Source organism: Carettochelys insculpta, chromosome 3 (assembly GCF_033958435.1).
Source record: "Carettochelys insculpta isolate YL-2023 chromosome 3, ASM3395843v1, whole genome shotgun sequence".
NCBI lineage: Eukaryota > Metazoa > Chordata > Testudines > Carettochelyidae > Carettochelys > Carettochelys insculpta.
In genome coordinates, this window is record NC_134139.1 from 38,718,030 (window position 1) to 38,731,195 (window position 13,166).

The 13,166-nt window shown below is 41.3% G+C and overlaps 1 protein-coding gene across 1 annotated transcript in view; it reads left to right on the forward strand.

The window, feature by feature from the left end:
* PRKCE (protein kinase C epsilon) overlaps window positions 1–13,166 on the forward strand; it is a 431,830-nt gene that overhangs the window by 387,134 nt on the left and 31,530 nt on the right. Inside the window, exons 12-13 of the mRNA XM_074989640.1 lie at window positions 392–530; window positions 3,798–3,986. Of these exons, the coding sequence (XP_074845741.1) occupies window positions 392–530; window positions 3,798–3,986 (328 nt within the window). The remainder of the gene's footprint in view (window positions 1–391; window positions 531–3,797; window positions 3,987–13,166) is intronic.

A 13,166-nucleotide genomic window follows, 5' to 3' on the forward strand; every position in this document is an offset into this window, starting at 1 on the left:
CTGTGAATCTCCTTTGTTCAGACAGGGCCTTAGGCATAATGGAGTATAAAATGACCAAGACCATGCTTGGGAATTGTAAAGGGTCCATTTGTCATATACTCAGTTCAGCTGGGCTGGGCTTCAGAGTTGTCCTTTTATGCAGCTGACAAAAGCTTAAGTGGCCTAATCCTACAAAGTGCTCAGTATCCTCAGTTTTCTCATTTCACTGAAGTGACTTCTGCAAATTCTACATGTATGCAGCAAACAGCTGATTCTGGTTGATTTTGCTGTGCACTGGCCTATTTGTGCTTTTCTGTAGTTCCTGGGTGAAATGGGGGCCAGGTAGTCAAAATATTTTGCAGTTTGTGAGAAAGGGTTCAAGATGGAATCTTATACATTTTTATTATTCCAGAGACCTGAAACTGGACAATATTCTTCTGGATGCGGAGGGTCATTGCAAGCTGGCAGATTTTGGAATGTGTAAAGAAGGGATTCTGAATGGAGTAACAACCACTACATTTTGTGGAACACCAGACTACATAGCTCCAGAGGTACTTTTTATACCAGATTTCAAGTACAAATAATACCAGTAATCCTAATCAACTCTGGCACACATGGATAACTGTATCTGTTGTATGTGCAAGATAGAAAAGGTGGGCCGTATTCTGTCATCTGCACTACTTAAATAATCCTCTTGAAATGTGTACATCTCATCAAGGTATAAGCACCTACTCAGCATCACTAGTTAGCAAAATCTGGCCTTTTGTGTGCAAAGGAGAGGCAATGTCGGTGAGTCTGTACTTAATTTCTATTGCAACCTTGATTTTAAAAGTTTCCTGTACTATTTGATAGCTATTCTCTCGTAAATTGTTTAGGTTTGCTGGTAGCCAGTTATCTGTCATTCTTTCATTAGTGGATTATGTTTTCCCACTGGATATTTTCACATTCAGTGCTAGCTTTCCTTTAGATTGAGTAGTCATTCCATATGTCAAAATAGCCATGTCATACATTCCTTGTGGGTATCATATTGTGTTACACCTTTATGGAAGTAACATTCTTCTCTTCTTTAAGTACTGTTTAGTGAAATGTAATAGACTCCTCTGTTCATCTAAATTGAATGGGAAATATGCATGTATGGATTTACGATGTATATCAGAGGAGATAACTTATATTCATATAATGGGAGCTATTTGGATTTTAAAAAAGGTGACATTGCAATATGCTATTTTTGGCTACCTAGATTTTAATACCATGGATACATTTTCAGTGATCAATGCCTAAGCTGAGCCAGCACCATTTACATAGATCCCCTTAGAAATGCTGGCATTGGTGTGAGCAAAACCGGTGCTGTATGGATTTGGCCAGCTTAGTTGCATCTCCAATTCTTGAAAATTTTGTCCTGTATCTCACACATATTGCATTTGTGCTAAGGATGCCGGGCAAAAAAGCGATATCAGCATTTTTTTAAAGTGAGGCTGAAGTGTAAATGTGCATTTTTAGCACTAGAGGACATTAACTACTGGTAAGTCTAAAAGCAAAGTAACTCATTTTAAAATTATCACTAAACTCCTCATGCAGTTTGAGAAGGTACTCCTGTAAGAAAAGAAAAGCAAAATGAGTTTGTGTAACGTTTGGCTTTGTGAACATTATTTCTTTTCCGATTCTTTTTTCTAGTGATGTGCTTTGTACATTATTTTATAAATCTTTACTAAATAAGAATACAATAATAAACTCCTCGATATTTTCAGAGGAAAATGTGGGCCTGTTGAAGGTGGCAGTACTTCCATTTTCCCTTTTTGCTTGCTTCTCACCATTCCTTTTCCTCATGTGTTCCTACTGCTTTTGCTGTCTTCAGTCATCAGTGCATCTTTCATTTTACTTTTGATTGGCAGGATGACAAAGCAAAAATTATGAAATCCACAAACCATTCTCTCACCAGACCTTGGAGAACTCCGGTTCTGAGGACATCTTTGCAGCTGGCATTCCTATAATGTACTGTATTTCTATAATATCCTAAACCAAAACACAGTGCCCAGCCATTTACACATTTGAGGGACATTCAGATCTGTATCCAACCACTATGACTCAAGTCTTAAATTGATACCTGTGCTTATATTAACAATGGATTGGTTTTATGTGTGCAGCATTCACTGGAAAGAAATACAATATCCATGCCCAAAAGATTCCAGCTATAACTCTTCATAACCTTTGAGTGTATGTATTGTGGCTTCCCTTCCAGCTCTCAGCCTGGGATCACGATACCTTTTCTTTTAAACAGTCATCTTTTTGTGCTCATTCTTTGTAGTCAAACTGCAGACTCATTTCCATTGGACTAAAGCCAACAATTAAGCATCTTCCTTGAATAAAAGTAACCCTGGAATATTATGATCAATTACTCTAACCCACCTGAGGTGTCTGCTGCAAAGTTGGACTTGTTGCATTGCACATTAAAACTTGCTGCCATTACAAGTAGGAAACCTGCCAGCTTTTCCAAGAAGCAAAGATAATTAAAGCAAAGCCTACAATTATGTGGAACTCAGTGGAGCTGATGCTGAATCCTTAAAGGAGAATGCTTTTAGATTCTAGTAGTCACACTGAAAGGGCCATTATAAATCTAAGCAAATTTCTGTGCAGTATCAACTAAATCGATTGTGTATAGCATTCAAGATAGGGACAATAGAAGGATGGGTTCTGAATTAGTTGTTATCATGCTAGAAAAATATCTTGGCATCTGAAAAGTTCAGCTCAACATATAGCAGTGGTCAAAAAGGCTAACAGAATGTTAGGAACTATTAGGCAAGATAGAGATTGAGAGAGAAAATATTATAATGGTATTCTGTAACTCCATGATACACCCACACTTGAACATTGTGTCCCTTTCTGGTCATCTGATCTTAAAATGGATATAGTGTAACTGTGTAAAGTTCAGTTAAGTGCACCAAAGGTGATAAAGGGGATGGAATGGCTTCCATATGAGGAGAGGCTAAAAAGATTAGATGATGGAGAGATATTGTATATGTCTATAAACATATAAATTATATGGGAAAAATGAATAGAGAAATGGTATTTACCCTTTTCCATGATACAAAAAAACTAAGCATCACCTGATAAAATTAACATGCAGCAGATTTAATACAGATTTAAAACAAGAAGTAGTATTTTTCACACAATGCAGAGTTAACCTGTGGAACTCATTGCCATTGGATCTTTTGATGATAAGAAGTATAATTAGATTCAAAACAGACCTTAGCAAATTCATGGAGGATAGGTCCTTCAATGGCTATTAGCCAAGATGGGCAATGGTGCAGCCCCATGGTTGGGGTGACTTTAAACCTCTGACTTTCAGAAGCAAAGAAAGGAAGGTGGAGGCAGGTCACTACATGTGCCCTGCTCTGTATGTTCCTCCTGAAGCTCTGGTAATGGCCACTGTCAGAGATAACATACAGACTAGATGGACCATTGGTTTGGCCCAAAATGGTAATTATGCTCTTATTTCGCATTTGCCACCATTTTTTTGCATACACATTAGACTTTTCCCTGTCGTGACTTGGTTTAGACAGCACAATAAACTTGGTTAATACTTCCAAGAGTGTTCCTACATGTTGGTTTTCAGTGCAACACACTGAAACTTCACCATAGGATTCATACTAATAGGAGCTGCACAGGTAATAGCGCAAGCCTGCTTCCTTCTGAAGTAAACAGGACTTGGCCTCTCTGAGGTACTGTAAGAGGACAAGTATCTCAGGTCTAATCACTGAAACTGCATCAGAAAGTATCCCTCTATTGCCTGTTAAATCTGACCTCTATTTCCCTGACAGATCCTCCAAGAGTTAGAATATGGTCCCTCGGTAGACTGGTGGGCTTTGGGTGTTTTGATGTATGAAATGATGGCTGGACAACCTCCTTTTGAAGCTGACAATGAAGATGATCTCTTTGAATCCATCCTTCATGATGATGTGCTCTACCCAGTCTGGCTCAGCAAAGAAGCTGTCAGCATTTTAAAAGCAGTGAGTCTTCCATTTTTTTCTTGTTCTTTTTGTTTGTTTGTTTATTTCTTCTTTTTATTTCCTTGCTAAAATTTGAATGTGCCTTCAGTAGTTCAGAACAGTGACTACTGGGAGTTCAACCACAGTTCAGAGTGCCACTATTAAGCTATTGGGCCAGAGATAAATTATACGTCATGTGGGAAGAGAACAAAATGTTTGTGCTCCTGGCGGTTGTATGCTGTATAAATCTAGGCACTGCAGAACCACGTTTCAGAGAAAATCACCATCACATAATAGCATTTAAACCAAATGTTCCCACTATGATGCAAGTGATTCTGCCTTGGTCCTTCACCCCAGGTGAGCTGGGTGATTGCCCGAATCTTGTCAAATCAAGGTGGGTTTGTTTGGTGCATGGCCAAAACCTGTCACACTATGCAACTTTGGTAATTGTGACACATTTCTAAGCTAACTTCAGTTTACTCCAGTAACATGACTCCTCTGGCATGATTTGTTTCTGGTGTTCTAGCAATCAGTTAGGATGAAAACCATAAGAGAGAGAACAGGTAATTTTCCTGGGTTGAAAATATAACAGATATTTTTAGCATTAAAAATATCCTGTGTGGAATGCCATTTTCCCATTCATTTTGATGACTGTTTTTTCTCGCTCTGTTTACTGAACCATAAGCCTCATGCTCCATCACAGTAGTAAATTGGGGGCTTTCCGTTTAAGAAGAAATTTAAAGGTTCACAGCTCCCTGCCAGGGGTGGCAAGATATGGCCCATGGTTCACCCCACTGGGACCCTCAGATGCACAGCAGGAAGCCAGTAAGCTCCAAGTAGTTCTCTGCTCAGGACCCCAGCGGGAGGGAGAGGCTTCCTGTGCTGCCCTCAACCAGCAGCAAAAATCACTCAGCTCCCATTGGCCACTTTCTGGCCCATAGGAGCTCAGAGATCTTTCTCGGGGGGCAGGAGCAACATGCAAAGCCACCCCCATCCCTTGGCATCTGGAGCAAAGAGCCACATGAGGCAGGCTTGACTAATCTGGGGCTGCAGCAGGTAGGGAGCCTGCCTCAGATGGCCTCTGGCTGGGAGCTGCCTAGGTGAGGGACGCCCAGCCTCTGGCACTCCAGCCCCTCCCACCCCCCCAACTCTCTGCCCCAGGTCACCAACCAAACCCTCTGTACCTGTTCTCCCTCAGGTCACAACTCCCTCCCAGACCGTGCACCCCCTTCCATCTCCCTTCCCCAGGCCAGAATCTTCTTCCGTATCCAGACCCTACCTCCCAAGCCACTGTCCCAGGTCACAACCTCCTCCTTCACCCAAATGTCCTCTCAGACCCTGCCACTCTCTCCAGCATCCCAGTCCCCCAACCCAAGCTCCTTTCTGCACCCAACCACCATCCCAGACCCAGCACTCTCCTCTATAGATAAGCGCAGCCCTTGACCACTTACCAAAACCTTGGTGTGGGCCCCCCCCATCAAAAATTATTGCCCACCCTGGTATAGGGCTTCATTCTTCAAGCGGCACAGAAAGCTGAGTAAACACAGACTTCGAAAGAACTGGGACATGAAGCATCATTCAGTTATTCTTTTTGTGTGTCTTTTTCTTGTCTTTTGCTGAAATGACTCTTCATGTATAGTAAGGCATGTGAATTATTTTTTCTGTCTTGTTCAAACCGTCATAAAGTTGAGGAGTGTTAGGCCCAAGCTTTTTGTTTGGTTCATTATGGAGACAGGACGACTATCAAGAGCCACATCTGTATCTTGGCTTCGCCAAAGTTCAGGACTACTGGAATTTGAGGTTCTGCTTTATCCCATCTGAGATATTAGTTCCATGACTCTGTTCAAGGACTTGGCCTGCAAATACACATCTTACTAGGGTATATGTTATTTCCTGTCATGGAAACACTTGCGATGGGGGAAAGTGCTATGACAAAAAGGCATCCAAATGAAATGTTCAGTCTCAGAGCCAATCTGCGCTCTTTTAAGATTTACATTTCTCTATTTCATATGGGGTGCAAACAGGCAGCTAAACCTCTAGCTGTTAATGTTTGTGCCCAGAGCTTGCTGCAGATCTACAAGTGCAGATGCACGATCAGGCCTTTTGTGCAAGCACCACATTTTTGTGAAAAATAAATGCAATGACATATAATAGATTGGTTTCCTGTAATACTGTCGTGTTGTTAGTTTATAATTCCTGATAGTCTCTTTTTCTTTCAATATTATTTGACACAGGCCTAGTTATTTTTACCTTACCCTTGTAATTGTCTCTCTGCTTGAAGTTGGTTGTTGTTAATGCCCTTTATAAACTCTACAAAGAGAGATACAACCATCAACCATCTCTTCCATTTGATAAAGATACAATTGCCAGCTGGGCTAGATTTTCAGCTGGTGTAAATTAGTTGAAATCAGTTGTGCCTGCCTACACAATCTGAGCATCTGGCCTTTTACATTTAGCAATCTCCTTGTGTCTATGTACTTATTTGCTGAACATTAAAAACTCGTGTTCTCTGTCTCAGACTTCAGCCACATTGTCAGATGAAGAACAGGAAAAACAGAGGAAACAGAGAGGCGTCCATGTATTTGACTGCTGAATACTAACAAGGGATTAGCTTTGGAACACTTTATTTCCTCACATTGTAGTCTCAGGCATGGTTTTTTACACACAACGTTTTCACGGTCCTTCAAAGAGTATTTGAGGAAAATTTAACAAAATTACATTCATTTACCTCAAATGTAATTTTCAGTTTAATGTTTTAAATTTTTAATTTTATTTATTTATTTATTTTACAAGAACCACTTTTCCATTTTTAATTCCCACAAAAGAATTCAAGGACAATTCTCCAGGTAATCATTATCAACAGTGTGCTGCTTGTCTTACCAAAAACAGATCTTTTCAGGTCTGGGTGGCAGGTTCGGTCACAGAGATCCCCTTGAGACTGTCACTTGATTTGCTGAAATACCACTGAGCCTACGTACCTGCCCTCTGGGTGCCCCACTGCCCTGCCCTGCTGAGCCAGACTCTCTCATCTCCTCCAGCACTGGCACAGAAGAGTAACACAGACATGGGGATCAGCTCAGCTCTGGGAAGGATCAGTCAAAGGGACTTGTCACAGCACCAGATGTTCAGCCCCAGTGGGACCAGAACCACAGATAAATCCAGCTTAACTTTGAATAGTTTTATACAGAGAAAGCTCATAAAATTGTTCTCCCCCCTCCCTCAATGAAAGAGAGACATGCACAGCTATTGCATGCCTCCTCCCCACCACCAGTCAACAGTTATTTACACTGGCTTTATTAATAAATATAAGTGATTTTATTAGGTATAAAAAGTAGGATTTAAGTGGTTGTAAGTAATAGTGGACAGATCAAGTAATTTATTAAGAAAAATAAAATGCACACCCATTAAGTCTAGTATTCTAACAAACTAGTTACATTCAATTTCTAACCCTGCAGTAGTTCCAGTAATCTTTTCTCACAAGCTGGAAAGCTTCCTGACTTGGGCCTGATCATCCCTTCGGTATGTTTTTAGCTGTTTCCGGCAGTTACTTTGGGTAGTAAGCAGGGATCTCCTGGCATCTGGCAGCAGTATCTATTGGTTGGTTACTGTTGCCAAAGGCAGGAGTCTTTTTTATTCAAACTTTCCACTTTATCATTGGAAAAGTACAGCATTCAAAATGGGTTTCAGCCTCAGGTTATCTCCCGACATGTCTTGGCAGGACCAAGCATCCTCCAGTCTTACCGAAGAACAAGCTTTGGGTGTTGATAGCTCCCCATTAGATGCTGACAGTGGCTCACATCCCCCTGTCTGATCTGACTTGTTTTTTCCTCTTTTGATAAGTACTGTGGATACTTGGCCATTTCCACCTTGCAAAGTAGACCTTGTCAGCTCTGGCCCTCCCCCTCTACTGGGACCCCACTCTTTAAATACCCCTCTGAAACCCCCCCCCCCCACTCATGCATCTGATGAAGTGGGTCTTTGCCCATGAAAGCTTATGCTGCAAAATATCTGTTAGTGTATAAGGTGCCACAAGACTTTTTGTTGTTCATGAAGAACAAGACTATTCACAGATCATTCTCCCAAGTACTGGGCCATTAAGCTCCATGATTACTTCTATTGGCCATCACTTAACACAGCTAGATTACAAAACAAAAAAGGAATTCTGTAGCACCTTAAAGACTGACAATATTATTTATGAGAGATGAGCTTTCATGGGACAGACCCACTTCTTCAGATCTGGAGAATGACTGATAACTGAAACAAAAAGAATTTTAAAAAGATAGAAAAAAAATGAAAGAAGAAAACCTGACAAATCAGTTAGATGTGGGGAGGGGACCTCTGCAAGTGTCTGTTAAGTGGGATGTCTGCCATCACTTCGAATATCAAAGGTGGGGAAATTGTCCCTGTAATGCATAATAACAGAGAGGTCACTGTGTTAGTCTGCATCCTAACAGAACAAAAAAGCAGCCAGGTAGCACTTTAAAGACTAACAAAATAATTTATGAGGTGATGAGCTTTTGTGGGACAGACCCACTTCTTCAGATTTGGAGATAGTGCTGTGCTGGAAATACATATGATGTAATGCATAAAATAGTTAAGATCTTTGTTGAGTCCATGGTGAGAGGTATCAAACTTGAAGATAAATTCCAATTCAGATAAAAAAGCAGTCAAGTAGCACTTTAAAGACTAGCAAAATAGTTTATGAGGTGAGCTTTCGTGGGACAGACCCACTTCTTCAGACCATAGCCAGACCAGAACAGACTCAATATTTAAGGCACAGAGAACCAAAAACAGTAAGCAAGGAGGACAAATCAGAAAAAGATAATCAAGGTGCGCAAATCAGATAGTGGAGGGTTGGGGGAAAGGTCAAGAATTAGATTGAGCCAAGTATGCAGACGAGCCCCTATAGTGACTCAGAAAGTTCCCATCACGATTTAAACTGTGTGTTAATGTGTCAAATTTGAATATAAAAGCCAGCTCGGCTGCTTCTCTTTCCAGAATGGTGTGATAATTCTTCTTCACTAACACACATACCTTTAGGGGGGGTGTTACTGAAGAAGAATTATCGTACCGTTCTGGAAAGAGAAGCAGCCGAGCTGGCTTTTATATTCAAATTCGACACATTAACACATGGTTTAAATCGTGATGGGAACTTTGAGTCACTAAAGGGGCTCGTCTGCATACTTGGCTCAATCTAATTCTTGACCTTCCCCCCCACCCCTCCGCTCTCTGATGTGCTCACCTAGATTATCTTTTTCTGATTTGTCCTCCTTGCTCACTGTTTTTGGTTCTCTGTGTCTTAAATATTGAGTCTGGTCTGGTCTAGCTATGGTCTGAAGGAGTGGGTCTGTCCCACGAAAGCTCACCTAATAAATTATTTTGCTAGTCTTTAAAGTGCTACTTGACTGCTTTTGTTTTGATTTTGTAAGCGGGTGGTACAATCTCTTTGGCTATGTCTATACTAGCCCAAGTCTTCAAAATAGCCATGCAAATGGCCACTGAATGAGGCACTGAATGAGGCACTGAAATGCATATTCAGTACCTCATTAGCATGCCACCGGCCCCAGCTCTTCAAAATTGCCGCTCTTTGCTGCCGCGCGGCTTGTCCAAATGGGGTCCTTTTCGAAAGGACCACGGGAACTTCAAAATCCCCTTATTCCTACCTGCTGCAAATATGTGACAGTGAAAAGCGGCAATTTTGGAAAGCCGCAGCTGGCGGCATGCTAATGAGGTGCTGAATATGCATTTCAGCGCCTCATTAGTAGTCTTTGAAATGACCATTTGCATGGCCATTTCGAAGCTTTGGGCTAGTGTGGACATGGCCTTTGTTTTAAAACTCACACCATTAAGCCTTCAGTAGTGTGTCCTGCCAAGTTGAAATGCTCACTTGCCAGTTTATGTGTAATCAGATTCCTAATGTCTTATTTGTGTCCATTCATTCTTTGGTGAAGCGATTGTCCAGTTTATCCAATATACATGGCAGAGGGGCATTGCTGGCACAAAATGGCATATATCACATTAGCAGAAGTGCAGAAATATGAGACCCTGATCGTGTGACTGACGTAGTTAAGTCCAGTGATGATGTCTCCAGTGTAATTATGTAGACAGAATTGCAACAGGGTTTGTTGCAAGGAAACATTCCAGGATTAGTATTTCTGTGGCATGGTGTGTGGTTGTTACTGAGAAATTTCCTGAGGTTGGGTGGCTGTCTGTAGGAAGAGGTTTTTGCAGAGGTATTTTTCTCTTCTCTTCTCTTCCCCGTGCCCCCTTCCCCACTATCTCGCTGATTCATCAGGGGTTTTTTCTGTCGTTTTAAAATACTTTTTTTCTCAGCAATCAGTTATTCTCCAGATCTGAAGAAGTGGGTGTGTCCCACAAAAATCTCATCACATAATAAATAATATTGCTAGTCTTTAAGGTGCTACAGGACTGCTTTTTTTGTTTTGTGAAGGTACGAACTAACATGACTACTCTCTGAGACTATTTACAGCTAGATTAGTAAAACAGGTTGGTACTTCATATTTTTAACTTCAAATACAGGCATCATCCTCACACACAAATAGAATTTATACATTCAGCAGAAGATGTATTTTGCATAAAACATCTTCCAGTTATGCATAGGCTTTATCATATTTCCCTGGGGCATAACATCACAGGCAATGTTCCGTCTAAACTTTTTCCATTCATATGCAGAATAACTTTTTTATGTGCACCAAGACATACGTGACTGTGCACCACAAATAGAAACACAAAACCTAGCTGTTGGCACTTGCTAATCATAGACAACATCTGATTTTTTTCCTGAGTGCACATACAGCTTATAGCAAACACTGTTCACAGCTTGTTTCTGTGAATGTTCTGGAGGTGCTATTTAACATGCCCCGTCATCTGAGAGAGACAGTTATTCATTGAAATGAGAATATTTACCTCCGATGGTGCTTGAATGCATGACAAATATGTAGAGAGCTAGTCTGTGCACAGTGATTTGTTTGCAAGAGTTGGGGAGAGGGGCTGTATTGAGGTGGGCTGCTGCCAGTGTGTGTTTTGCGTTCCCGTCTGTACCTCATCCGTAGAGGATACAGATCTGCTGTAGCTCTCAGCTTTCGAACCTGGTGCTTTACCTCAGGCTGTAACAAGATGGAAGTGTTTGGTCCAATCACAGTATGGCAGCCATCACGTAAGTGGAAGCTTATCTGGAATTTGAGCTGTTTGAAACATTTGGGATGAATGGCTTCAGATACTTGGGATGAGTTTCCCATGGTTTACACTGTCTTTGGATCTGTGTGTTACAAATTCCCTTCCCTAACCTAGAGGGGATGTGAGTCTGTTTCTATCCCACTGCTGAGTAAGTCTGTCTCGTTAGTACAGATTGTAGAGATCTGTGGTTAGCTCTAGAGGTTTTTCCTTTGAGTCCTGGATGAGCTCTGACTTGTGTGGTAGCCTGGCCTCTTCCCCAACCCCCAGGATTGAATGGGGGAGCTCCAGAACAAAATTACCCAGTGTAAGTAATGACATGGTTAGCGCTGTAGTATTTGAGCTTCTACTACTAATGCATTAAGCAGTGCGACTAATATCTATCACATGGTGTTTGTTTAATCATCCTCTCCCCAGAGACAGAAGTACATGCAATGGATATCTTGTTTGGGTGTTTTTTTGTTCTGTTTTTTAAATAGATGTGTTGCCATGTGTTCTTTAGAGATGGCCAGGTCAAAGAAATGCACCTTGGACTTGGAGCAGAAGGTGGTAAGGTTTTAATGGTCCTCATTTCCTGAAGGAGTTCATTCCACGGACTCAGATTGCCCCAGAAAACTTCTGTCTCCCACAGTGATGAGCTTCAACCTTGTTGCAGCAAGCTCTCTAGTGCCAGAGGAGCAAAGTAGCCAACCATAATCTACATCATGGAGTTTTTAAGCAGTCTTTTAGATATGCTGGGCTCAGGCCCTTGAAGATAAGAACCAAGACCTTGAACTTGACCTTGCTGTGACTATATATGAAACACTTTTGTTCTCCTTGAAGGACAAAGTGTAAGATTCTTTCCTTCTGGCTTGCTGTATTGGTCTTGCAAATTTCAGGATTCTCTGTTCAGGTGCCCATGCCACCTTCTCTGTGTCTAGTGTCAGAAGAGGGAGGCTGACTTTTCAGTCTCTGCTCTTGCACTGTCAGGAGATGGCTGAATGGGAACGTGCCTTGTGTGCCTTATAACTTGGTCACCAGAGTAGGAGGAATAAGGCGATGAATTGCTGTGTCATTAGGGAGGCCTGTTAATCTGTCTTGCTTGCATTTAAACCCAATTGTAGAAATTACAAGGAGATGATAAGGTAGTTTCATCTCCAAATATGACCCTACTTTAAAACTGACACCCTAGAAAATATTCTTCACATTCTAACAGTAAAATCTGCAAAAGTACTTAAGTCCATATTTTAAAAATAACATGGGGTCAGATTTTTAAAGGTCACTTGAAGCAGGGGTGAACAATGTGGGGGTGGGACCTCTTGGGTGGGGGGTCATGACATTTCATAAGGGGGAGCATAGCACGATCAGCTGCTGGGTCTCGGGCTCATCCAGCTCCCTAAACATGTTGAAATCTGTTGCTGTTTTTATGTCTGTGTATTCACATCTGTATACTGATTAATAAAGTTTTTACATGCTACATACTTATTTTCTTACACATGCAGGAAGGGTTTTTTCATATGAGCATAACTGAAATTTCCATTGGTTCGGATTGCAATAGACAGGTTGAGAGAGGGCCGGCTGCTTGCAGGGATTAAAAGTGGGGCCCAACTTAAAAAAAGTTTGCTCACTCCTGACCTATAGATGCAGATGAATGCTTAGCTGGATCTGTAAAAGCACCTAAAAATAGTTGATTTCAGTGGGACCTAGGCACCGAATCTGCTGTGGTGCTTTTGAAAAATACCATTAGCTGTCTGCTTTTTCAGAGGCCTAAATACCTGGGATAGTTTGGCTGTTAGATATATAGGAGCCCAAGTCTCATAATTTACAGCTTAAGATTCTCATTTGCACTAAGACCCTTTTAGGCTGCCTGAGTACGGTAAAGGTGTTTCAAGGTAACTGAGAGTTAGGCCTATGGTATTAACATACAGCTATGTCAGAAACAGTCAAGTCTCGTTCCCACTGAAATCATTGTGAGTTTTGGCATCAACTTCACTGGGACCAAGATCCAACCTTGAGAAAAGAAAATAA